Below are 26,511 nucleotides of genomic sequence, written 5' to 3'. Positions count from 1 at the left end.
CCAGTTAAAATGTATTGCCATTGTTGTTGTCTTTTTTAAATATACAAAGACTGTACTAGAAATACTGTGCACAGCATCAATTCTAAGCATACAGCCAGCTGTATCAAGCATATCAATGACTGGATAGCTACATTATTGATGAGAGAGATAATACAGTCCTGATGTCTTAAAAACAGAACTTGAAATGAACACCAACTATTCAAAGGTCAAGTGTTATATCAAGTTAATGTCTGCATAAACTTTGTTTGCTCATACAGCGCTGGACAGTATTATCTGCAGTTTCAAGAGCAACCTCACAGCTAAGTACATTAACCAGTCAATTTATTAGGTACAAATGTTCATTTGCTAGTCCAGGCAAATATCTAATAAGCCAATAATTTGGCAGCAAACTCAACATATTTTGGTATGTAGACATGGTCAAGGTGATTTACAGTAAGTGACACTGAATATGGCATGGTCTGAGTATTTCAGAAACTACTGATCTACTGGGATTTTTATGCGTGGCCATCTCTTATAACTGAGGTATGTAGAAGAACATCTGTCAACACAAAGCACCTTGCAGCAGGTGTGGCTTACAAAGGCAAAAGGCCACACTGAGTGCCACTCCTGTCAGCCAAAAGCACAAAACTGAGGCTACAATTTGCAAGGGCTCACCAAACAGAGGATTGGTCTGATGAGTCTTAATTTCTGCTGCAACATTTAGATGGTGATACAAAATATGGCATAGCAACATAAAGCATGAATTCATCCTTTATTGTATCACTAGTTAGGTTGTTGATGGTGTAATATTGTGTGGGATGTTTTCTTGAGAATTAAGGTGGCTGTGCAAACGCTGGTCCAACCTGGTACTAGCAAGGACGACTTGATAAAGTGGCTAATGAGTGTATAAAAACCATTAAACGTCATCTATTGCTGTGTTCAGACATCCAGAAAACAACATGATCAGGATGTAAAATTGCAAAACGTTATATTCTGTACTATAAACGCCATCCTCCATAATTTTTGGTAATCCTTTTTCATCATTATCATCATCACTATCATAGTCAGACATGGAACACTCCAAAGTAAAACAATATAAATTCAAATTTCACTCATCATTTTTAGTTAATCTACCTAAAAAGACAATGACAGGATATGCAGACAATGAACCCTTCAGGGTTTGGTGCTTTATAGCAAACCACAGTGCACATGACTTTCTGATGAACCTATAAACATGCAATATCATTATTAAAAAGAAATAGCTTAAAAATATTTGTGATATCAAACAGGTGTCTAAGTCATGAATATAGTCACAACTTTATATTTACTTCCAAAAAATGCAACATAAGTCAGGCAATCTCCAAAACAGCACTGTAATTTCAAGGATCAAATTTCAAAGATCCATTATGCAGCTCCGCCATTCAACTTGTATTCTTATTGGTCCAAAAGACCATGTTTACACCTGATTGGCTGTGGGCCGTGTCCGTCTTGATCTAATCATACCCTCTCTGCCAGCGACTTCCGCTTCTGTGTCATTCCAAGGCTACCCAGTATATTCCTGCCCATCTCGCTGGACTTGTCAAAACATTCACCCTGCGCACACCGCTGAGGTAAGACGACACAGATTCTACTGCTGTTTTTATGGTCATCTATTGTTTTTTAGGGCTGCAACATTTGTTTCACCGTTTGTGCATAAGAAAGCTGGTTAAGTACGCTAGTTAGCCACCTTTTTTTTGTAGCCTGCCTGCTAACGTTGGTGATGCTAGCTGTCATAACGCGCCCTGGTGATCGGTCTGAGTGGAGCTGTCAGCTCGCTGAGTTGTTTTTAGGGCCAAGCAGTAATGTTACAGCCATGTGCTTATTTAATTATCCAGTTGGCCTTCAGAATTGTTGTCGAGATGAGTTAAGTTTCTATTTTGGCAAGCTAACTGTATGCGCTAATGTTAGCAACAAATAGTTGACGGTAACGTTAGTTTATTTAGGATGGCAATTATGGAGCTAGTTGGACGTTGTTGGCAGTTAATATTTCACTATCAACACACAGCACGACACTTATATTTATACCACTCTAAACTATTACGATTTGGTCTCATGCAATACTTGCAAGTTATCATGTATGACACTGTTATCACAGTTCAAATCTGTTTAGACTACCGTTACGTGGACCGTAGAAGGATTTGGTAAAGAACACCTGGGTTACTAACCAAATGCTCACGCTCGATTCGCGGCTAGGTGTATGATAAGGTTACGTCCCGTCGCTTTTAACGCTAGGTTTCTTAAGAAACAGTGGGAATGTTCCCTGCTTTTTTGGCTTCTTATTACATCCATCACCATTTACATCTGACTCACAGGACAGACTAAACAAGGCTTTGTCTTTTGAGGATGGTGCACTGTAGGTCATTGACATCAGAGTTTGCACTGACACAGCAGGCTGTTTATCTGCTCTCTCAGATGTCCCTTAGAGGCAGACATTGTGCTGATGATGCCGGAAAGTAAGTGCTCACACAACCACTGTAAGTCTGTTTAGATGCAGATATACCAATATGTTCTTGTGGACTCAACTGAGAACATTGTTTCAAACGAGACACTAACGCAGAGAAATTCTTTCAATTCAAGCAACAAATACTGAGATATTATTTGTTAGGAACAGGAACAGGAAATTGCCTATGTATGTTTTGTAGATAAATAAGTATTTAATGTCAGTAGGGATGGGTGGTGATAAGATTGAATTAATACTAATTTTAATACTAAAACTGCTTATTAATGGTGATACTTATCTGTACTCTCAACGAAACTGGCTGCAGAGCTGAGGGAAAGCAAACACCTTTGTTCCTTATATGACATAATGTTGAATGTATGGCGTAATGTCCCACTAGGGTTGGCCTGCTCTTCCACGCATTTAAATGCAGGTAGAAGTATGAAACTCTATAGCTCATCTGGAAGCTTCAGTTCTGATCAATCGGGGACTAAACTGAGACTATGATGAATGCATTGATTAAATAAGCCCTGTGCTTTACAGAAATTTTCCTTCATATTTATACATTTTAACGGTTGTGGTTATACCAAAGCAAATGATTTAGGCAGTCCATAGGTAATTGCATAATTAAACTTAAACCATATTTCTGTTATAGCTATTATTACAAGACTCAAGTTAAGATGCAATATGTATAAAATGTGTATGTATTCAATAACAATGTTAGTTGGAGAACTAAATTAGTAGGACCAATGAAAGTTTAATAGAAGTTTGTAGGCTATTGTACTTTTAAAAAAAAAAAAAAACACTGATCAAGATTTAATGATGTAAAAGAAATTCCAGTCCTAGTAGTTAAGTAATATTAACATTTTTTAGTTGTCCAAATTATATTTAAGGAATATACATACGTAACACACACACACACACACACACACACACACACACACACACACACACACACACACACACACACACACACACACACACACACACACACACACACACACACAAACACACACACACAAACTCTATCTCCACAACCTGGACTAATAGTTTAGTTTGATCTTCCTTCCCAAGTTTCATTAATCACCCCCTTAGTTAGTTGTTATGATGATGGTCTCTATATGAAGGAGCATTTCAGTGCATTGTCTGACTGCCTTCCTCATCACAGCAGAGTGAGGAAGTTATGCGTAGTAAACTAGATTTTTTTTAATTTAATGGATGCATATTTCAGTTTTCTTTTTTAATAACATCTCAGAGGATATTTCAGTTATACTGTAAGTATTGTTGAAGCCTGTGGTTTAATTTAGGAGAACAGGAAAGATATTTTGCAAGGCATGTCCTAAAAGCCAGGTTTCAACACAGCAGAGAGTAGTGTTGCATTAGTAATAGGACCAACACACACTAAAGGAAGTGTAACACCAGTTGAAACACAAATTAGTGATCTTATCACTCAAGTTGTAGCTTTTGACTCTTCTACCATGGGCTGCTAAACATAAAGTAATAGAGTGTGAATCAGATATGAAAAAATATATTCAGCCCCATTTTGTCTATAGTGTACAATCAAGTGTTGTGTGAAGCTTTGAATAGATTTTAATAGCCACTTTTACTTTTTAAAGATTGTTGCTCACTTTTGCTATTGCACAGTTGCTTTTTTCATTTTGTGCCTCTTAGCTGCTGTGTGTTGGTTACCACATGGGGATAAAGCAAAGTTTGAATTAATGCTAGTCTAGGCAACCATCCAGGCAACAGAGAAACAATACTGTATGTATAATTTATGATAAAGAATTATACACTTCTATTGTATTGTTTTGCTTTGCTGTGATTGACTAATGGTCATAGGTAATGTATGTCTCCAGCAGATACATTATATAATGTGCTCTTCTTTCAGTGCATTATTTAGAGGCCTACATTTTATGGCTATAGTGGGACCATACACAGACTGCAAGAAATGTGATTGATCACCTCGGTTTGTGTATGTTCTCTCCATGTTTCCTGTTTCAGTAGAATTCACTGATAGTGAAAATAAAACTTGCAAACACAATCTGCAAGGTTAAGATGAGCACAGTAATGTCAATAACAGTAGACAACAAAGTAAAGAAGCATCTAAAGCAATCAACGGGTTAAATCAGATATTTCGTTATACATCCACTGTTACACACAGTTTACATTCACCAAAACCATCTGAACCTCTTCACACAGAGGTGACAATCAAGCTAAACCAGATTTTTCATTGGAACCTCGCCAGCATAGTCATGAACAATGCTAATCACAAAGCTTGCTTTTTTGCTTGGAGTATCAACATGTTTACATTTAAGGGTGGACACCTAAAGAGAGGTTTTAAGTCAAGATGCTGAGCAGGCTTACTGTCGGTAAACCTGTGTGAAAGTAAGGCCCATCCCAGCAGGTTTAACTTCTTATTAGGTATCGCTGAAAACAGGCTGACTCACACTCTGCTGAATGGAATTTTATGTGTGTGTGAAAGAGATTCTGTGTTCAGCATTCTGCTCAGACTGTGACACTTGTGTTCTCAGAGAGGTCTCACTCAGTTCTAGCAGGAAGACCATGAAGAGGACAGGAATTTAATCAGAGACACAAAGTCACTTTGACCTCTTTCCTGTGGATCTCTTCATAGAGGTTAGCTGTAAAGATGCACTGCAAAAATTATTATGGAAGGACTAGCACTGTTTGGAAAACTAGGTCTCGCTCTATTGTTTTTACTTGGTGAAGGACCCGAATTGCATATAGTTTTTTAATGTACATTTCGGGATCATTTATTCCTATCAAACAACTTGTAACTTGAAATTTTCAAACTCCATCTGGAAACATTACAAATTTCATTTATATTAAAAATAAATAAGAGAAAATAATATGACAGTAAAACTATGTATTTAATTTTTGGAAATCGTAAAATAAATCTGTATTGTGGACCTATAGAAAATGACACAGAAATTGAAAACTGATTGAAATTAAACTTTGGAAGTAATTGTTGATTATAAATTGAGTTGGAAATGCCATATATCTCATATCAAGTGAAACATGTCAGAGTCAATTGCAGTATAAAGTTAAGGATTAAAGTTAAGGAGTTTCATATTGGGGATATTTGAAAATGCATACAGTATAAATCAAACACTAAACTGTTTATCAGTTGGTGCCAGATAATCTGCTCTATTAACTAATCTTACACCTGTCTTTTGAAAAAAGAAAAAAATGGCTCTATAATTTCAGGATTTGGTAAAACTCAATAATATTACAAATTATGTACCCATTATGTTTCATACTAATAGAAAGTCAATTATGACTGATGGTTTAAACTCTCCCTTGAAAATGGTTTTGTGATTTCTACTTTACCTAGGCTGCATTTCCTTTTCCTTAAGCACCCCTGATGTAATTTAGGTGATTTTTAAAGAATAAGCAGATGAAAAATGGCTAGAGATAAGCTAACCTTAGTTTTTGCTAAGATACAGTTTTGAGTTGTTTGGTGTCATTAATTTGTTTGTTTGTTTGCTTATTAATTTTTCCATCCATCCATTCATTCATCCCCACATGGTCAGGATGTTTTTTCGTTCAGAATGAGGAATACAGGCACATAAATTGGACATAATATTTCCTATTACACATTTGTAATATGATTTGAAATGATTATGATGTGACAATGGCAAATCTGATTTTTTTGGGGAATCTTTTCAACACTTGTGGTCCTGGACAGTGAGTGACTGTACTGAGGTATTTTCTTCAGCCATTATTAAAATACAAGACAACAAAACTTGGAGATAGATAACTCCACTAATAGTTGTTTGTTACATTCAAATGGCCTCAGGCCACAGACACAATCTGAAAAGTGTTTCGCACAAAATCTGCAATAGTATTTTAGTGTGGAAACTCTTACAGAATATCTGTAATAGAAAGCAGGGTTGTAAAAAATAACAGACCCCTTAAACAGGTTTAACTGCACCAGTTACTGGGAAATGTTTTTGATTTTAATTTACAGACAAGTGTCTTTGCCAGGGACACATTCCCTAAAACACTCATATCCCCAGCAGTTTAGAGTCCTGGCCCTCTTAGTCTTTGCACAAATTAGTGCACAGACTGCACCCACAGCAAAATGCTGCTTTGTGTATTAAACTTTGACACAGTGGCTTGTCTTGGTTGTTTGTTCTCCACGTTGCCTCTTACCCTGCATTCACAACCTCCCTCCTTCTTTTGGACTGATAGACCAAAACCCAATTATTTTCATATGAACCTTAATCTTCTAGCTATAGCTATAACCTAGTCACATGGCTTTTTAGATCAAAATCTGCAGTACAGGAAATTATAACAGTTGAATGAAAAGTGAAGAGATTGTGCACAGACATGTTTGCTGAGACAGGAAACTAATTTCAAGGAAGTTGATCATCAAAGAGCAGTTCAACATTTTCACATTTTGACAGTTGAAATTGAATGAAATTGTGTCAATTTGTGGATAGGTTTGGGTGGCCCCTGAAATAAATCCAGCTCTGGAAAAGTTTCAGTTTTTCCCTCAGAGAAGCAACTGGTCTGGCCAGTTAGGATTCTGTTCAGGTGATACACGTTACTGAACTCAAAGGGCCCCTCCGCTTTGCTCTGTCAATTTAGTTATTTCCTTTATTGTATGCTCCCGCTTTACACAAACATTTTTGTTGTTGGTTGTATGGTCTGTTACACAGTCCCCACTCTGAGAATTTATCTTGAGTGCTTGTGTAAAATGGACTTGTGCTATGTATTTCATGGTCTGCAGAGGTGTATCACCTGTTAAAGTAGGTGTGTGTGTATGTGTGTACGCTCACACTCTACCATTGTTCTGTACTAGGCTCTGTCTCACATGGCAACATGTGTTCTGTTCTTCTTTGTCCCTGTGACTTAAAATGTTTTTGTCACTTGGAGGATATCACAGAAAGATGTTGCTAGGCTAGAGGCGGTACACTATCCTAATGGATGGAATAGACACGTTGGTAGGTCTGTCTTTAACTGGCATTTCAATTAATAGATTGTTAGTTACTGGAGAGTTTGGCAGAAGGCAAAATTTGTAAGTGAGGCTCGAGTTTCATGAAGTTTCTAAAATGTTGTAGATTGGAGGCCATGATAATGTTTTAGGATGCTAACATGCTTACATACATACAGTTATGACTATATTAATTTCACAGATGGCTACTTGTTACTAGAATGACTAGAATGTGTTGGAAACCCTTACAACTAAAGGTGACATTCTATTCCAATTCCTTAAAAAACTATTTAAAACTCCAGCAAGCTGCCAATCCAAACTGTTTTCTGTTATTACTTCCAACAAATTGTAAAATGTTTTACCAGTGCAGTGTGGCACAGTTTTGTTTATTTTGCTCTTATATTAAAATAGCAACATGCTTTTTTAGCATCCTTACTTTGTTCTTGACTGATTTATTAATTACTACCTTGAATGTCGGAAAACAATGATAGAATTAACAATGTTAACTAATGTTTAAATTCAGCATTAAATTATGTGCAGGAAACCATAAGAAAAATGAAAACCTCACCAAAGTGTGGTGCATTTTTCTTTTTCTTTACTTTATCTCTACACCTGACCTAAAATATCCATTACATGTGTTTTCCCATATCTGTATATAGCAAATGCAATGAGCGAGTTTCTGATTGGGGCTATCTGTGATAAGCTAGAGTCCAAATATGGAGGGGTGTGTTTGTAGTGTGTGTATGGTGCCATGTCTGTCGTGGTTGCGTAACAGCTCACAGGCTTCCAGGACAGAGAGAGTGATATGATCCGAGATCCTGTTGCAGCCAATCGCAGAGCTTTGCCTCCTCATCCCTGTGAGTTTACTTATTTTGTCACTGCAGTTATGGAATACTGACGTGAGTAAATTAAAAACTGAATGGTATAGGGATTCACGTCATGCATACAGAAACCCATTATTTTACTTCTATCTGTAGCTGCTGATGCTGGTGTGCGATTCAAAGAGGAAGATATAAAATGTTAACTCTAATAAGTAAGACTATAGCATTCAGTGGAATAATTGGAATTAGGATTCACTCAGGTTGCCATGCTGCCTCTTCATCTGTGCTTCAAAAGCACTTTGATGGAACAGAAACTTTGTAGAATCTAAAAAGGCCAAGTACAGCCTGTGGCCTGTGGTTCAACCACTGTTAGTCATAGTTTTTCTCAAGCGTCACAACATAATCAGAAGAAATTTTCTTATCAACAGTGGGCCCGGCTCTAATGGGTTGTAAACTAAGATCATCCAAGGCACACCTGAAGTTTGAGTCAGTGTTGTGCTTACCGCAGGGACCTGAGGATGTTGCTTAGCACACAGCTTGGTTTTTGCTCATGTACAGTAACTACTTGCTGTATGCTATGAGATTAGGTTAAGATATCTTAGACACTTAAGTAAGTTAAGTAAGGTAAGTTACAGGACTAAAACAATTCCAATTACAAAACACTAGTATTACATGAGTATTAAAAAATGTAATCCAAGGATTCTTTGCATCAAAGCTTTGTTTATTTCATATAACTATATACATTTCACTGTGCTTTGCATCAATGATGATCATTGTCACACAACACATTTTTTTCAGGATGAAGCAACCAACAGGGGCACCTGGCTACCCCAGACTCTTTATTGGCTTCTGTTTGGGCATCCATATAAAATTGTTCTGATGTATTTTTCATTTTATTGTAGGCTGCTCAATCTGTAAATCTCTAATGCCTGCAATTTAAGCAAAAGTAGATTTTTCTAAAATGAAATTAATTGCTTCTTTTACAAGACCTGTTTTATTTTTTCATTTATATATTGAGTATTGCTCTTCAGTAAGCAAATCATTCAGATTACTCAATTAATTAATGGATTACTCGATAAAACAACCAATAGCTGCAGTCTTGGTAAATTATAGTGAATAGAGATATTGTTGCAGTGTTAGCAGTTCCTGGTATTGATGATTTCAGCAGTAGTGCTTCCTGTTTCTGAGAATTTCAAGAAAGGTTTAGTAAAGCATCATTATTTTTAATAGGACTAATGATCCCACATTAGCAGTGGTGTTGTAATGCCCTTTTGTGATGACCAAAATGTTGAATGTGTAATAAACCATGCAATTGCAAAATTTCCCAAACAGGCATACAGGATTGCCTGCAGCAGCAGCAGCTGCTTGACTGTTTTCACAAAGACTCTCCAAAGTCCCATGTGGAAGGCTAGAACATTTAGCTTTTTGTGTTTTGGTGGTAGTGAGTCTCTGCTGACATGTTTTTAGACCATGAGTAAAACATAAAGTACTAAAGCAGTGTTGAGCAGAAATATGCATAACATATATAGTGCCACTCGCACAGAACGGCTGTAGTTTTGGGAAAGCTGACCTACTTTTGAAAGCTAAATTATTTGGATCAATACATCCCATGGTGAACTTTGAATCTAAAATTTTTGGGAGCCCTCTGGTTTATCTACAATAGTTATACGGCTACAGAAATGATCAGCTTTTATTGTGTAGATTATCTGGATATCCTTTGCTGATAAGACAGCTCCCTTTAAGGTGGGGTTGCTTTCTTTCAGGTTGATGGATGTTATAATAGTGTACACTGTGTTTGTCACATAGTAGATGCTATTATTTTATTAGCACATAAAGCATGTCATAGATTTATAGGAGCCCACTAACTACAAAAAACAAGCAAGGTTGGATATTAAATTAATTGTTAGAACTGCTTAATACCATTGTGTCCACCTCATCGATTTTGGATGCACAGGACAAAGTTCACTTGTGTGCTGAAGGCGTTACCTCTCTCTGGCAAAGGTAAAAGCCTTTCACTGTATGGAAAAGGGCAGCGTGAGCAAGGGAAAGAGAGATCCTGTTTCCCCCAGATTCATCACTTCGTTAACTAGAAGGAATGAGATGTTTGATGGGATTTAATTATACTGCAGGTTGGTAAAACTTGTGTAATACTGAAACGGATAATGTTCACTGATATTGACTAATGAGTAATTGTTCCATGAAGAGTTTTACCCTGGCTACATAGCTGTAGACAGTCAAGAGGAAAGAGGTCAGCCTCAAAATTGTTAAGTATGTCTTAGTATTGGACAAACACAAGGAAACGATTTGATTTGTGCTGGACAATAAAACTGTAGTGAAAGGAATATGAAAAGTAAAGATGCTGAGTAAAAACTTTCCCAAAATAAAATGCACAGAGTTTTAGATTAGTGAAGAAAATAAGCTTCTCACATAGTTACTGATTGTATTTTCTCAAATGTGAGAATTTGATGCTTTACTTTATCATAAATTATCGAAAACTATACATTTTTGGTGATCAAATTAAACAATTGAGAATGAGTATTACAGAGAATAGTTGCATTTTTTAATTTTTTTTCCGGACATTTTTGTTTTTCAATAACTGCTATCCACACACCGCTCATGTAACTTGTGTAATTTAAGATTTAAAAAAAAAAAACTGTACAAAACTTAATTGAAATGTACTTCTCCAAAATTAAAGACAAAATTTTCTGCTGTCATGGTGTCGTCCTCGAAGTGACCCACTACTCGAAATGATGATTCACTGTAAGTCAGCATTTGTTGTATTTGTGGGCTGCCACTGTGAAGAAAATGGAATTTCATTTCAATAACTGAACTTACATGTCATCATGCAGCATATTCTGTATGACATTGATAAATGCAGCGAAGTGCGCAGAGCCAAACAATGAGCCAGCCAACTATCCTTTACAAAGCTTTTTGAGTATTTGTGCCTAATTGACATACTGAACCCATTAACCTTTTAGGCATCCCTTCAACCTGCATGAAGTGCTGAGGGGTTGAACTTGGCTTGGTTGGTTCCTTGGCTGTTATTCTTAAGGTGGGCTAATTTGCCACAATAAATAATTGCAAGTTTAATGTCTTGTTTAATTTTTTCATTATAAGCAAATCATGCTTCAAGTCATTGGCCCGTTTATGCTTAAATAGAGAAGATTGTAATGGGTTCACAAACTAGAGACACTGTACATCACTTAGGCCAAACAAGATTTTTAGGCATTTGTGCGTCTATAGTGATTTTGAGCCTCAAATTACTGCCCTGATTTCATTTTAGATTCATAATGATGATTGTCTTATAAAAACTTGAATATAAATATATTGAAGTTGGAATTTGTGAATCAATGGTGATTCAAACCCGAGAGTTTGAAACTTTTAACTAAACATATTGTAAGAAAGACCAAGAACGCCTGTGACAGTGGTCCAGATTATGTAACTACAAGACTAGAAAACTTTGTTTGCATTCACTGGTCCGTGAGAGACAAGCTTGTTCTCAGCTGGTAGCCTGGGTAGTTGTGAATGAGTCTCTGCTTTTTTTGGGGGGGGGGGCCCTCCCCAGTCTACAATTGAACCCAAAACGTATTTTTTTTCCCCCTCTTTACAGGTCACGGTTTTGCTTTAATCAGTGAAGCCTAAGAAACAATACTTTGTACTTTGTACTTTGAAGAGTTCACCTGTGCTCTTGCACCTGACTTGCTCTGACTAACATCTGCTGCTTCCTCTGTGGTCAGTGTGATCGTCATCAGGCTGCGTGGGACACTTCCTGGATATTGAACGTTGTGCTTTTGCTGTGGTGACACTCCAGATAGCCTTGATCGACAGGTCTTCCTCCAGAGGAACTGCAAAGGGCCTCCACTAAAAGGAACATGCGCTAGAAGTTGAACATCTGTCCTAAAAGACTGGTGTGTTTGACTCTAGAAGATGAGCAATGAGGATGAGTTCTATGACGCCGTCACAGGTGGGTGCTCATTGGGAGAGCGTGTTTTTGTATGTTAGTTAGTAAGTTATGTATGTATGTATGTATGTTAGTAAATTTGATTTTTTTTTTTTTTTATTTATATCTCGATAAAAATAATTGGCATGTGGTCTAAAGATCTTTGACAAAAATAATTTCGTAGGCTTTTATATTTTTCTGAATTACAAAATTCAATTTTATATTCTCCCTGATTTTTGGGTCTGCCTGGTATTCATCACTTGTTTCCATGCAGTAAGTAGGAATCTTCATAAAATTGTGTCATTTGTAATTGTGTTACCAGGGGACACTGTAAGAGGCTATCCATCCTAATTAGGTGGCCATCAAAATGTAGGAGCATAATAGCGTCTATTGGAACCTATTCTGCCCAAGTCTGAAGTTTAGTTCAATAATTCAAAGGTTGCCCGTCTTCCGGATCATGATTAGTAATATTTACATTTAGTCATTTAGCAGATGCTTTTATCCAAAGCGACATACAAGTGAGGTACAAGGCAGCAAGAATCTAAGTTAAGGAGAAAACATCAAAGTAAAGTCCTACCAGAAAACTGTTCACAGTTCATGACATGCAAGTGCGAGACAAAGCAGAAAGGATTTATTTTTATTTAAAAAAAAAATAGGTTTAAGTTCATAGGAAGATGCGGAAGAGTTCTGTTTTCAGCAGTTTTTTGAATATTGGGAGAGAGTCTGCTGAGCGTGCAGAGGTTGGTAGCTCGTTCCACCATCGTGGGATCATTGCGCTAAAATATCCACAACAGGATAAATAGTATAAAGTTTATTTCAAGTGGGATTTCTGCTACTGTGGACATTAGTAGTCCTCTTATGTAGGATGCCACACTTGCTAATGTTGTAATGAAGAGACTGATAACATGGATCAGCTAGATATGATTACAGTGAGGAAAGCAAATTCTCACAGACATGCTTTGACTCACTGCAATGTTTTGCATGTGTTTAGTGTCCTTCCACAGTAATAATAACTTTTTTTGCACGAGAGGTGTTACTTTACTGAGACTTTATACTTTTTTTTTTTTTTTAAGAGCCCTGCATCCTTATCTTTGTTTTGGAACTGAAGGGACAAAGGTTGAAGAGCACGACAGAGCAGGGTGTTGTTCACTGTTAACAATTTGCAGCATCATTATTTTTGTACCCTTCACTGCTGATTGTAAATCTCCACTCCGACACACAGTCACTGTTTTCACTTTTGGATGTTGTTATATCCGTACAGTGATAAACAGAAGATGTAAGTGTTTGTGTTGGTGTGCGTGCTTCTGTCTGTCTTTGTGTCATCATTATGATCATCTTACTAATCTGAGACAGATGCAGACCAGGGCAGATGTATTATTCATTAGTACATGAGTAATCAGCATCAGGCAGCATTCAGCTTGTTTTATGTTATATAAAATGATTTAGTGTTGTATATATTTATAGAGTATGTCCACTCCCTTGCATAAATATTCATACCCCTTGAACGTTTTTACATTTTGTCACATTACAACCACAACCATAAATGTATTTTATTGGGATTTCATGTGATAGACCAATGCAAAGTGGTGCATAACTGTGAAGTGAATAAATACAGTATTAGTATAAATACAGCTGTTCTGTAAAGCCCTCAGAGAACATTAGTGGTGCAAACAGCACCATGAAGTCCAAGGAACACAGTAGGCAGGTCAGGGATAAAGTTGTGGAGAGGTTTAAAGCAGCAGCTAGGTTATAAAAAAAAATCCCATATCCCATTATATTAATCCGAGAAACAATCAAGAGGCCCATGGTAGCTGTGGAGGAGCTGCAGAGATCCACAGCTCAGGTGGGAGCATCTGTCCACAGTTGTCCTGTGGACAGACTGAACAAAACAAATTAGTGGTAAGACTTGAAAATGACTGCTCTCAGATGCTCTCCACCCAGTCTGACTGAGCTTGAGCTATTTTGCAAAGAAGAATGGGCCAAAGTTTTATTCTCTAGATTTGCAAAGCTGGTAGAGACATACCGCAAAAGACTTGCAGCTGTAATTGCAGCAGAAGGTGGTTCTACATAGTATGGAGTCAGGGGGGCTGAATACAAATGCATGCCACACTTTTCAGATATTTATTAGTTAAAAAACATTCAAAACCATTTATCATTTTCATTTCATTTACATTTGTGGTTATAACGTGACAAAATGTTGAACATTTCCGGGGGTGTGAAGACTTTTGTAAGGCACTGTAAATTATTGCTGATCCCCCATTAATGTTGATCCCTAAACCTTTTGTACCTTACCCCTTCATTGTGTTACTCTAATGTGAATATAAATATTGTAATTATACACACCTTCTACCTTTTGAGATAATACTGGAAGATGAGTGGGCGCTTTCATTGAATAACAAACCATTTGGTCTATTTTAAGCTGCTGTTAAGGCCCAACCTAGACCAAACCTTATCTCCACCCTACAGCGCCACAAATGCTCACATGCCATGTTCGTATTCTGGCTACTGCCCAGGTTTACGATTAGTTCAACACTAACACATATTCCCACACAGAGCTACAGGTAAGTCTTACTCAGTGACATGCAAGGCTACTGCTACTATTGGGCCCTGTACTGTTACAACAGAAAATATACTGAATCGACCAAAATATTTACAGCACTACACTGACTGAAAACCTGCCAGTTCATACAGTTCTTTTTAAGACTGGTTTCAAGACGTGCGAATGTGGTTTTGTAATGAGGACATCTGGCAAGTCTTGCAAGACGACATCAGAATTTTGCCCTGACTTGTTTTTATGTACCTGTTGTTTTTTTTGTTTTTTTTTCTCATTTTCTTTTGATACCATAATACTTTCATTTACTCTTCATCTGAAAAAATATGTTATCCACACAGTATGAAAACTGTAACTGATATACTTAAGATCCAATTCTTTTATGTGACTGCATATCAGTAATTTATGCAATTTACCAATATTTACCCTAACATGTATTGTATCTTAACTTTAAGATCATGACCATAAATTAAAATATACATATGAGGTTTTAAAGACACTGCTGTGTCAGGGAAGATGTCACTCAGTGTAAACTGTTTCAGGCAGTCAATAAAATTTGCTAGTCAAAATGAACAAGAAGTTACTGATGCAAAACAGCACATTAATATTTGACTCAAAACCGACTGCCATCAATGTAATAGAGCTGCATGTGTCTTGATTTTAACTTTGCTTCCTGCTTAACTTGCAGATACTTTTTTTATGCACTGGTGAATAAACTGGTATTCCAGTTTATGTAACTCTAACCCTGTGTCACATTTTGTATCCCACAGGCTTGGATTCAGATGAGTCTTATGAAGGGCTATCGGAAGCGAGTTTCAAAGACGCACTGGTGTTTGACAGCACCAGTCAGAAGAACAATGGATCAGTGCCTAAAGAGAATGGCATCAAGAAACACAGGTAGTGCTGCATTCCCGCTCCACATTCCATTCTCAGTGTGTGGATTTGTACGTTAGGCTGCAATATGTCTTTTCTAAAGAAACAATAACCATAACCTGTGCAATGCACTGGTTCAGGGCAGTATGATGGTGGAGGGTTAGTGCTGCCACCTCACAGCTGGAAAATACAACTATAAAATGAATTTTAAAGTTGTCCCAAAGACACAGGTTAACTGGAGGCTCAAAATTGCCCATAGGTGTGCATTTGCATGTGAATGGTTGTCTGGCATTTCTCTGTCTCAACCCTGAGACTTGGTGACTTATTTAGGGGGTACCCCACTGTTGATCAAATGGCAGCTGGGATTAACTCAAGCACCCTACAACCCTTCACAGGATAAGTGGTTAAGATGATGGATGGATGGACAAAAACACAAAGCTGATATAACAATTCTTGTTAGCCCACAAAGATTTACTGTAATCTTGTTGTTTAGGTGTTTTGATGTTGTAGGAGCTTTATCCTCACTTCCTTGTAACAATCTTCTATGCCTGGTGGTCCAGCTTTGTCACAGTGTGTATATAATATGTTCATCACAGAATGCAAGAAGTGTCAGGTTCTCAGAGAGTAACACTGCCTTTCATTAAAATTAAAACCTGATAACCTGATAAATAACAGGAGTTTTACACTCAGGCTTTTTGTACAGTGTGACCTGTTGTCTCAAGACTTGGTAAGAAAAAGTTAGGAGGCCCTTCCATTGCCGAGAGTGCGGGCTGACCTTGGCTCATACAGAACGGCCTTTGGCTGATCTATTTCATGTGAACAGATGTGTTCGGTTGCTCTGCAATCATAAAGACAACACCTCAAATTATGGTTGAGTGGCTCCTTGCTTTCTCCCCTAGCTCCTAGCGCCTAGCCATACCTTTGTAGTCTGCATGTAGCATGTTTTCATCTCCTGTCCTACTAACATATCTGCACAGTCTATCCACAACTTTGTTTTCATTCTGACTGACAGGTCAGATACTGTTGGTACTGATATGCATGGCAGCGATAGTGACGGCAGGCATGATGGAACAGAATGGTTTGCTTTATTATGTGTTGGTACATTTTTGTTTGGATGCCAAAGACGAGTGATGGAAGACCAGGAAGTTAAAGAAAGCAGTGGTGTGTATTTTATTGTAAAGGAAGTAGTTATTGTGGGTGAAAATATTAGTCTATGAAAATACCTACATGTTTGTGCATTCTCATCAACCCACAGTCATTGAAGTTTTTCTTTCATTTCAGGACGTCGTTACCTGCGCCCATGTTTTCCAGAAACACTATCAGTGTCTGGAGTATCCTGAAGAAATGCATTGGACTGGTGAGCGAAACTTTCGTACACACAGATATTGCAGTGAAGGGGGGAGAGAGCGAGAGAGACAGGTTTTTGCCTTTAATTTGTAACCTGTGTGTTCTGCCCTTTTTATTAAATCCAAAGAGGAATTAGGAACGACAGCTCCTGACGGCTAAAGTGAAATCTAAAATACAAACGTGATGTATTTATTTTATTTTTTCTACAGGAACTGTCCAAGATCACCATGCCCATTGCCTTCAATGAGCCTCTAAGCTTCCTGCAGAGAATCACAGAATACATGGAACACACTTACCTCATCAACAGAGCCTGCTCGCTGTCCGACTCAATAGAACGCATGCAGGTCAGAGATTAATGGACAAAAATTTTTATCTTTGTATTTTTTGGCTTAATGGCACTGGTGATATATATATTTTGGTATTTTCTACGCAACAGGTTAAGTGTTCAGTTGCAAGTCCAAGCCCAACTGTAAAGTCTTATTTAGTTCAACTTTAAAAGTTTATGCTAGTGACTTTTTACAAAACCTCATTTAGTCCTTTATTTTCACAATTTAAATCCACAGTAACTAAGACAACTTAGACTTCAGGTGACTTTCATTCATCCTTTAATTCTGCTGCTGGCCCTACAGCCATTTATCATGTTGTAAAAAAGCCAATTAGAGAACTGGCTGTGGCAAAGAAATCAGCAGAGAAATTGCCGTTATCTAGGAGAAATCTACCAAGGGAACTAACCAGTGGAAACTGGCTCTGTGAGTCGTTACATTTTACAGGAGATGTTGTGGGTGGAGTGTTGCAGCATGTCGCGGAGAGTGTGATGAGAAAGGAATGATGAGGGAGGGTTACTGAACGCATCAAACTATATTAATATAAAGTGTATTCTTTCTTCCTAAACCTCGGTGGAAAATATTGATATACCTCAAAAAGCTGATGAATCTATCCAGCCCACACACACACACTAAAAAACTCTAATAGGCTCGTGTAATAGTCCAGCTCCAGAAAATTCATATTTGAACAGCAGGAGTCATGTAAAAAGAAAAACACATGCATAAAGTTTGTCATGTCACAAACATTAATATGGTCTGTAATTGTCTTTAGGCAGTAGCTGCTTTTGCTGTGTCAGCAGTTGCGTCTCAGTGGGACAGAACTGGAAAACCCTTCAACCCTCTGCTGGGAGAGACTTATGAACTCACCAGGTACAAACACACACACACGCACACACACACACACACCTGTTGTTAAGGTCATCGGGTTCAACAGTAAATTTATTCTCTTGTTACTCTGCTTTATACAGAGAGGATCAAGGTTTCCGCCTGGTATCAGAGCAGGTATCCCATCATCCCCCAGTCAGCGCCTTCCATGCGGAGAGCCTGACAGGGGATTTTGTCTTCCACGGCTCCATCTACCCTAAACTCAAGTTCTGGGGTAAGAGTGTTGAGGCAGAGCCCAAAGGGACGATCACACTAGAGCTACTCAAGTGAGTGCGACAGGAAGGCTGATGAAAGTGTGTGTTCTTATTACTAATCGGTGATCCAAGATAAGCCTCCTTTTTTCTTCTGTTCCTATCTTTCTCCAGTCACAGCGAGGCGTACACATGGAGCAACCCGTACTGCTGTGTACACAATATCATTCTTGGTAAACTATGGATAGAGCAGTATGGCACTGTGGAAATAGTCAACCACAGGTATGTAAACAATACAAACGTACGTGGGTGTTGTCGTCATTGATGGTGCAATTTGTTTTTTCTGTAATGAGCAGATTAAATGTTAAAATGGATCACAATGAAAGCAGAGGCCATCGCAACTTCTTAGTTTGTTAACATAATTTGACGTACAGACATACTGTCTTAATTTACAGTAATAAAAATAATAAATACTACATATCCAAGGCCATGACTATCGTTTTTGTTTTAATTGGGTAACTTGATGATTATTCGGTCACAATGGGGAAGTTTCTAAAAAGACAGGGTGACATCTGTAAATTGTTGTTTTGTCTGACCAGCAGTGCAAAAACAGAAGTAGATTTCAATGTTTATTTTTAACTTGAATTAGCAAATGGTAATTTTTAAAGCTTTTATTTAACATCAGAAGCTCAGCAGTGCTTATGACATACTTATTGAGCTCGTGAGTCAAATCCACACACTTGCACAGATTCACACCAGGAGCCTTGAAGCACAGTTGTGCAGTTTGCTGTTACTGAGTTGATGGGGTTGAACTGATTGGATGTGTGCGTCACATGGAAAAGAGGGAAAGATTGACCTGACATGATCCTTTATGCATTAGTGTTCAGTCAGTCTGGCTTCAGACTCGCAATCGGTCATCACCCCAAAGGTGTCGTTCTTTCTAAGTAATTAGTAAAATTCCACTACTGAGGAATTCGTGCTTAAATGTAGTTTTTGTCTTCAACACAATTCACAAAAGTGAGGAGATGTTAACGGTTTCTTCTCTTTCCTCCTGCAGCACTGGTGACAAATGTGTGTTGAATTTCAAGCCCTGTGGCATGTTTGGAAAAGAGCTGCACAAAGTGGAGGGATACATCCAGGACAAAAAGTATGAACAATTTCTATAATTTAATGTTCTTAAAAAGTGTTACATTAACCAAATTAATTTTTCCTTCTGATTTACCACTTGCTTCTACTTTCCCTGTTCCATTTTCTTGAGTTGTCTCGCTTTTGGTCATTTTTTCATTTTTCTTCCCCACATTGCTTCCACTTTCTTCTCTACTTATTGTCCTTTCTTGCTTTTTAACTCACTTGATTTCTTGTTTGGTTCCTCTTCCTCCCATTCTTCTTTCACTTCCTCTTCTCCCTTCTGTGTCTTGTCTCTCTGTCCAGTAAAAAGAAGTGCTGTGTCATTTATGGGAAATGGACCGAGTGCATGTGGAGTGTCGACCCTCAAGCCTATGAAACCCACAAGAAATCAGAGAAAAAAGAGAACAAGAAACAGAAAAATGTGAGAACATCTGTTTTGAGATTTCTTTTGTTTTTAATTACACCTGCATTCTTAAAATCACTGTTTTGTTTGTTCTACTTTATTATTCTTCTCTTGTTGGTGAACAGATGCAGGTAAAGCGACAGGCCTGTATATGTTGCTGTTAGCTACTGTATTTATGTCTATTGGGCGAAATAATTTGTATAATATCCACACAATGTGTGTAGCGTTGGTTTCCTCTTTGAAGCCATAGAAGTTGTGACACAGTCAACAATATAGATGAGAACTATGTACTTACAATGGCAGTTATGCTGCCCATTTAATGTAAGGTGAGTTTAAACTACGGTGTGGCTTCTTTTACAGGAGGAGCCCGAAGGAGCCGAGAGCGATGCGGACGACATGCCTGAAGTCCAGGAGACCGTCTCTGTCATTCCAGGGAGCACTCTGCTGTGGAGGATAGACTCCAGACCAGCACACTCTGCAGTGGTATATTAATAAAATACACACACGTGGAAATCACATTTTATACAAGTTATCCAGTGCCATTAAGAGTTGTTTCAAAATAGGGTTCTCCTTTGTCTTTGGTTATCGGGATGCAGATGAAAAGGACTCTTGGTCATTGAAAGTTTTCTTGCTTTCCCAGTGTCCGTGAATATTTCCATCTAGAATACTGCTACGCTGTAAGAAATGAGGGCCACGGTTTACAGACCCCGTTCCATCTAAAACATAAACCTCAAAATCTCAGACACATATGAAAGTTCATCATTTGCACTGAGCTCCCTTAATTTTGAATTACTTAAAGTTACAGTTTTTTCTCTCTTGTGTTCTCCTGAGCTGTGGTAGAGGGATATGATTACTGCAGTACAAACTAATAGTTGTTTTGGACTTTTAGCAGGGTTTTATATTGTATGATGATGCATACATGTATGAACCACAGTACACAGATGATCCACACACTCAACATTGCTAATTCCATCTATTCCTTCTTCAGATGTACAACTTTACCAACTTTGCAATGTCTCTCAATGAGCTGGAGCCAGGGATGGAGGCCAACCTGGCCCCTACAGACTGTCGCTTCAGGCCTGACATCAGAGCCATGGAGAATGGTGACATGGGTAATTTGAGTCTTATCAGTATTTTATCTCTTATTTGCTTAAACCTACACTAACTTGTTGGCTAACACAGTCCTGGAGAGTTTTTGTAGGCTGATATTGAGTATATTCGTCAGTAATGCTGCATTTGTGAAGCCAAATCATCAACATGGAAACCCGATGTATTAATAAGTTCCAGTGGGACTGAAGATCAGTAAGAAGACAATGCTGCCACCTGCTGGAATGTTGTATCACTGCATCATGGAAACTTTTACTGACTTAAAATTGAAAGTGTGTTTCAGCCTTAATGTTTTTTATGTCCTCCTCAATCAAAATGACACAATCCTTGTTTTTCAGATCAGGCCAGCATAGAGAAGGAGAGACTAGAGGAGAAACAGCGAGCTGCCAGAAAAGAGAGAGCCAAGAATGATGAGGAGTGGTCTACTCGGTAGGAAACCTGTATATGTGAAAACATGCATAGTGACCTCATTTACTTACACATACAGTACAACATTAGGTAACCTGAGAAAAGCTGCAAACAAACCATTACCCAGCAAAAAAGACTTCTACTTCTATCGTGTCACATCAAAATAGTCATTGCCTGTCGAGAAAGGTCTTAATTGAATTTGAATAATTTATTTTTTTTGACAAAGATGGAAACAAACAAACAAACCACACTTAAACACAGTTACACTGTAAAGAAACAAGAACAGAGTTAGTTCAAATGTTATTTACATTACAAACTAATATTGAGAACTACAAATATGAAGGAAAAAAAAAAGTAAAACGGCAAACCCCTGCAGATATGATGTGTGTGTTTGTCTTTCAGGTGGTTCCAGCAGGGCACCAATCCCTACACTAGCTCCCAGGACTGGATCTACAGTGGCGGCTACTTCAGTAGGAACTACCAAGACCTGCCTGATATCTACTGAAAGCCTTCATCCACCTCCTCTTCCTCCTCTGTAACATGCAGTGATCTGCCTCCCTCATGTGGGAGAGAATTGTTAAGAATCCGCCTTTACTCCCATCTTCATCTCACGGCTTCATCATCTTCTTTCTCATCGACCAACACACTCGGCAAACATTGGAAAGACCAGTTGCTTCTCTCTCAAACAGTGACCTGCTCCACGTTGAGTCTTCAACATCTTCACCACAGTCTTATTCTCATCATGGTGTGTGATCTTTGTCACTCGATGGCCAGGGAGCACCCCCGACTCTGCCTCAGCATAGTTGTAGAGCACAATACCCGTTTTGTTCCAGACCAGTCGCGCTGGCTGAGAGGTGGCACAGTACAGCCCACAAACTCACAGATCCAGTCTGAATGTTTAACGTCTTCACAATCAAACTCTCTAAGGAACTGCCGGCCAACCTTCTGGACGGCAATATTTAAAATAATCATGTCTCATTAACAAGTAAACACAACATGAAGTGATGGATTTATGGACAAGGATAGACACCCAGTCAATTGGGGAAATCAGGGATGTGAATGCTCCTTTGACTGAAGATGGATATGCATTATACCATTTTCTTTTTCCTTCTTTTTTTTTTTTTTGTCTTGGAAACATTTAGAGATTCAAATGCTTCAGATTAATTATAGATGACATAGTACAATTTAAGGAAAGAATTATAAAGAAATTATGTTGGTTTTATCGGTCACGACAAATCAAATGTAAGCATGAGCTGTCCATGTGTCATATACAACATTTGGTGACCACTGTTATTTTCCCATTAACCTTCTACATAAGGTTTATTCATTGAAATCAATCAAGACACCTTTACAGCAGAGTGGAATGTGGAGCTTATGTGAAACCTTCTGTGATTCTCACTAAATGTAACTCGAGTTCTCTTCACATATAGCTTCGCTGTATCTGTAAGAATAGCTGAGGGTGGTCCTTCCAGGACAAAGTACTCCTAATGTGCAGACACACCGTGTGGGTTATTCTAAAAGAAAAAGTAAAGCAGCTGGAGTTTTGATCCAGAGTTTAAGGTCGTTTTCACACCTACCTCCTTTAGTCCTTAAGTTGTTTTTTTTCCCCATTGTGCAGTTCACAGTTCCAATACAACCACGCTGAAACTCTTTATGTGATGGGGCCCAGGTCTGGTCCCAATAAACTCTGGAGAGTTTTGTTTGTGGCGAGAACATGATCCACCAATCCAACATGTTTGAGCTAAACAGCTGGTTGACATCTTGTCTTTATTTCAGTGTTATGAACAAATGTTAATTGTGCAGTTGTGTTTACTAGCAACTTTTTACTCATAGGAATTTTCACTGGATACAGAACGGGATCAGTTTCCCACCCCTGATTCCTTTAACCAGTAATAGTTCTTGTGTTACTTGAATGTTTCTATGTTAAAGGAAATTAAACTAAACTAAACTTTAGGAAATTAAACTTTAACCAAATTGGTCAAAATACAGCTTTGAAAAAAAAAAACACTGAATCTATTGTGCAAAGGTGCAGTGTCATAGTTTTCTCAGCCGTTTAGGTTTACTGACGTGTAAACATCTTCACAATTTGATTTCTGAATCTGTTTCATACATTTTTATATTAGTGAGTAAATCTCTGGTCTTTAACCTGCATGATCAGAAAGAAGAAGTCACCTGTGATTATTATCAAATTCTATCTGATGGCCAGGGCTTATGGGTCATCCTCACCTAGTTAGTTAGTTAGTTAGATAGTTAACCCTGTTATGGTTCTATGGTTTTGACATTTACAGTAGATGATTAATTTTCAGATTAGATGCAATATTTATGTTTTAAACTGAGTTACAGTGAGGAAACCTAAAATCACAGTGTAAATGTACCCGTAACAAAATCTGCAGACATGGACAATTATGGTGTGAATGAGTGTAAAATTATATACAGACATTTAAAGCCATATTAACTACAGGAGAGAGTGGATTTGCTGTGTGAATGACGCGAATTTGGCAATGTGAACATGCAAGGTTTACATAATTATTTACTCACAGTAGTTATAGCATGATTAAAAGTTGAAACATTATTCCTGTCAGTGTAGTATAACGTAACATTAAGCATTAGATACTCTGCTGTCCGGCCGAACTGGATGGTAGCAGCTGGATGAACGGGCCACCTGGGCCTGTTCATTCATAAACCCAAGCGGCTGCAAAACAACCTCAAATTGGAGAAAAACACAAAGAGATGCAAAATGAGAATTAATAGAAGCAGACTACAAAGAGACCAAATGAACATAAAGAAATGTGAAGCGACTCCAGAGACATAAAAAAAACTCATAAAAAAGTAACATTAGCTCAAAATGTCTTTTTCAGTTTCTACATGTATGTGCACTTAATCATAATCTGTCCATGTCTTCAACTAAAACGGATCACGGTGTTAAAGAAGGTGGTGCTCGTGATCAGGACTGTCTACAGCTCTCAGGCTGACTGAGTGGAACACAGCTGGTTGCATTTGGTATCGTGGATGTTCTTGACGGGACATCCTGTGCATGCGCCGTCTTTCCACATTTTGAATATTGCATAAATATAGTGCGTGATATTTTTGACATGGATGACTTGTCAGGATTTTGCCTTTCATTCCACCTGAGCAGCATAAATCTAACTGTGGTGTAAGATCAAAGTCAAGCTGGACAAAAACATTTGCTGTAAGTGAATAGACAGGAATGGCTTGGACAGATCGGTCTTTACTTTGATTAAATATTCATGGAGATTTAGTATTTTTATGAACAGATTTTCAAAAAAAACTTTTCAAACATTGTTCTCCTTGGGACATTTCTTCATGCTCCTCAGCTTCAGATAAAAATTGAGATCCAGGCATAAATGAAATTAAAAATCCCTTTCATTACTCTTGATTAAGCAGACAGTTGTGTTCATCTTTCATTACTCTTAATCATCCTTTATTACACATGTTACTCGCAGACCTTTTTGCACTGATTGCAGTTTTTGTTCAACACATGAACATTTTTTGTCCGAAATAACAAATCGAAATACAAAGCTAAATTAATTTAGATTCTTGTCTCAGTTCCCTGACAAGAATGTATGAGATTTTCAAAAATATTTATGTGAATTTGGCACCGTTTAAATACCAGATATTCAGAAATCATATTTTCGTCAGTGCAATTAGGAGCCGTGTTTTATTTTGACTCATTGCAATCTGGACATGAAAAGAAGGTCTGTTCTGTTATTGTACTAGCTTTACGTTCCTGAACACAAAACACACACACACACACACACACACACACTTGCAGCCTCTGTGCTGCTGAGTTCAAAAAGTGATGGCTATATGGCTATATCAAAATAAACTAAGATGATAACATCTTAGTTTATTTTGATATATTTCTAATTATTGAATTACCTGCCACTACAACCAGCCTTGTATCACATCTTTGCTCACTTTTTATTTCGTGTCCATGTTTTCATGTTATGCTTACTGCCTGAATTGGTCTCTCTCCTTTTTTTCATTCTCGTTCCTCTTCTTTTAAAATTCATGTGTATTATTTATGACTTTGAGACTTTATGGAAGATCTCAGTTATCAGACTTTTTTTTTCTCCCCGTCTTTTCTTATGTAACTCTGAATTTTTGCCTTTCACTTAAACATGAATCATGAAGTGTTTTATAGAGAACTATCTAATTGTGAACTGTTTCATGTGAACACCATTCACCAGCTTATCACTTGTATGTTTGACTGTGGCCATTACATCTGTCAGATTTACTAGCCAGCACAGTATGTTAGTAGACGCACTGGGATAATTCTTTTTTTTCCTGTTTTTATGGCTGCTTAAATTCACCAGACAAATCCATAACCCACTTATTTTTATGCACAAATTATTTTTTTAGTCTATTATTAAAACGAAACTAAAAAGAAATGTATTCTACACACACTACTCATGTTGCACTGGCACAGAAAGGTGAAATCAACACTATTCAGATGCTACTGTAGGAAATCTAATTAATTTGCAGCTGGTATATTGAGGCTAGTAAACATATGGAAAGGTCACACTCATCAGTGCAGGTGCAGTTATAAGACTAACACTCTCACTAGGTCTAAGTTTTTTTGTCTTTTTTTTCCTGTTGCGTTTGCTGTTAGTTCTTTCTAAAAAAATGTCCTCTGTTCAATTTTACTCTCCTGCTCTTGGACTGTATGATGTGGTTGTCGATGTTCTGTTATGGACGTGTACAAGTGTTGCACACAGGTAATCACAAGCAAAATGGCCTATTATTTTGTGCAATTGATTTATTTTTATAGTATTTAAACAGTTTTTTTGGTGAAAACATTGTACCAGATGTTTTATTTTGAGGTGGGGGACTGTACTGTGGACAGCTTGGTAGATTAACAGGGGAAATGTCTACTAATAAATTTAATTTCAGTTGATGACCACGTCTCGCTTTTTTTTTTTTTTTTTTTAATAAATTGAATGTTGGAAACACTGTGCATTGTAATGGCTAAAGTTAGTCAATAGTCCCCCCTGTAATTTGGTGAATACTGAGTGAGGGGGATCATGGTCTTTTGAGTAACTGCAATTATAAAATGGCTGACTCGAGTGGATGCCAGAGATACGATGGCGTTCTTAGAGGC

General features: G+C 37.8%; 1 protein-coding gene across 4 annotated transcripts; it reads left to right on the top strand.

Moving 5' to 3' along the window:
• Positions 1–1,475: 1,475 nt before the first annotated feature.
• On the top strand, positions 1,476–26,310 carry LOC137139545 (oxysterol-binding protein-related protein 2-like). 4 transcript variants are annotated; one of them, XM_067526942.1, is made up of 14 exons: positions 1,476–1,589; positions 11,971–12,197; positions 15,495–15,621; positions 16,879–16,954; positions 17,154–17,288; positions 18,040–18,137; positions 18,236–18,418; positions 18,518–18,625; positions 19,401–19,490; positions 19,775–19,892; positions 20,235–20,357; positions 20,863–20,986; positions 21,320–21,410; positions 21,792–26,310. In XM_067526942.1, exons 2-14 carry the CDS (start codon positions 12,161–12,163, stop codon positions 21,892–21,894), a joined length of 1,413 nt encoding a protein of 470 aa, XP_067383043.1. In that variant the 5' UTR covers positions 1,476–1,589; positions 11,971–12,160; the 3' UTR covers positions 21,895–26,310. The 4 variants fall into 4 exon arrangements, with proteins under 4 accessions (XP_067383043.1, XP_067383045.1, XP_067383046.1 ...); XM_067526944.1 differs by lacking the exon at positions 1,476–1,589 and adding an exon at positions 10,218–10,362; XM_067526945.1 differs by lacking the exon at positions 1,476–1,589 and adding an exon at positions 11,262–11,285.
• The last annotated feature ends 201 nt before the right edge of the window (positions 26,311–26,511 follow it).

This window comes from Channa argus, chromosome 13 (assembly GCF_033026475.1).
Source record: "Channa argus isolate prfri chromosome 13, Channa argus male v1.0, whole genome shotgun sequence".
In the NCBI taxonomy this organism is placed as follows: Eukaryota; Metazoa; Chordata; class Actinopteri; order Anabantiformes; family Channidae; genus Channa; species Channa argus.
This window is presented reverse-complemented; position numbering and strand designations above follow the sequence as displayed.

Excerpts from the sequence above, each read along its gene's own strand:
- LOC137139545 (XM_067526942.1), top strand. The coding sequence starts at position 12,161 with ATGAGCAATGAGGATGAGTTCTATGACGCCGTCACAG. Across the intron at positions 16,955-17,153 it reads TGAAGAAATGCATTGGACTG|GAACTGTCCAAGATCACCAT; the intron begins GTGAGCGAAACT and ends TTTTTTCTACAG. Across the intron at positions 18,138-18,235 it reads GAGACTTATGAACTCACCAG|AGAGGATCAAGGTTTCCGCC; the intron begins GTACAAACACAC and ends TGCTTTATACAG.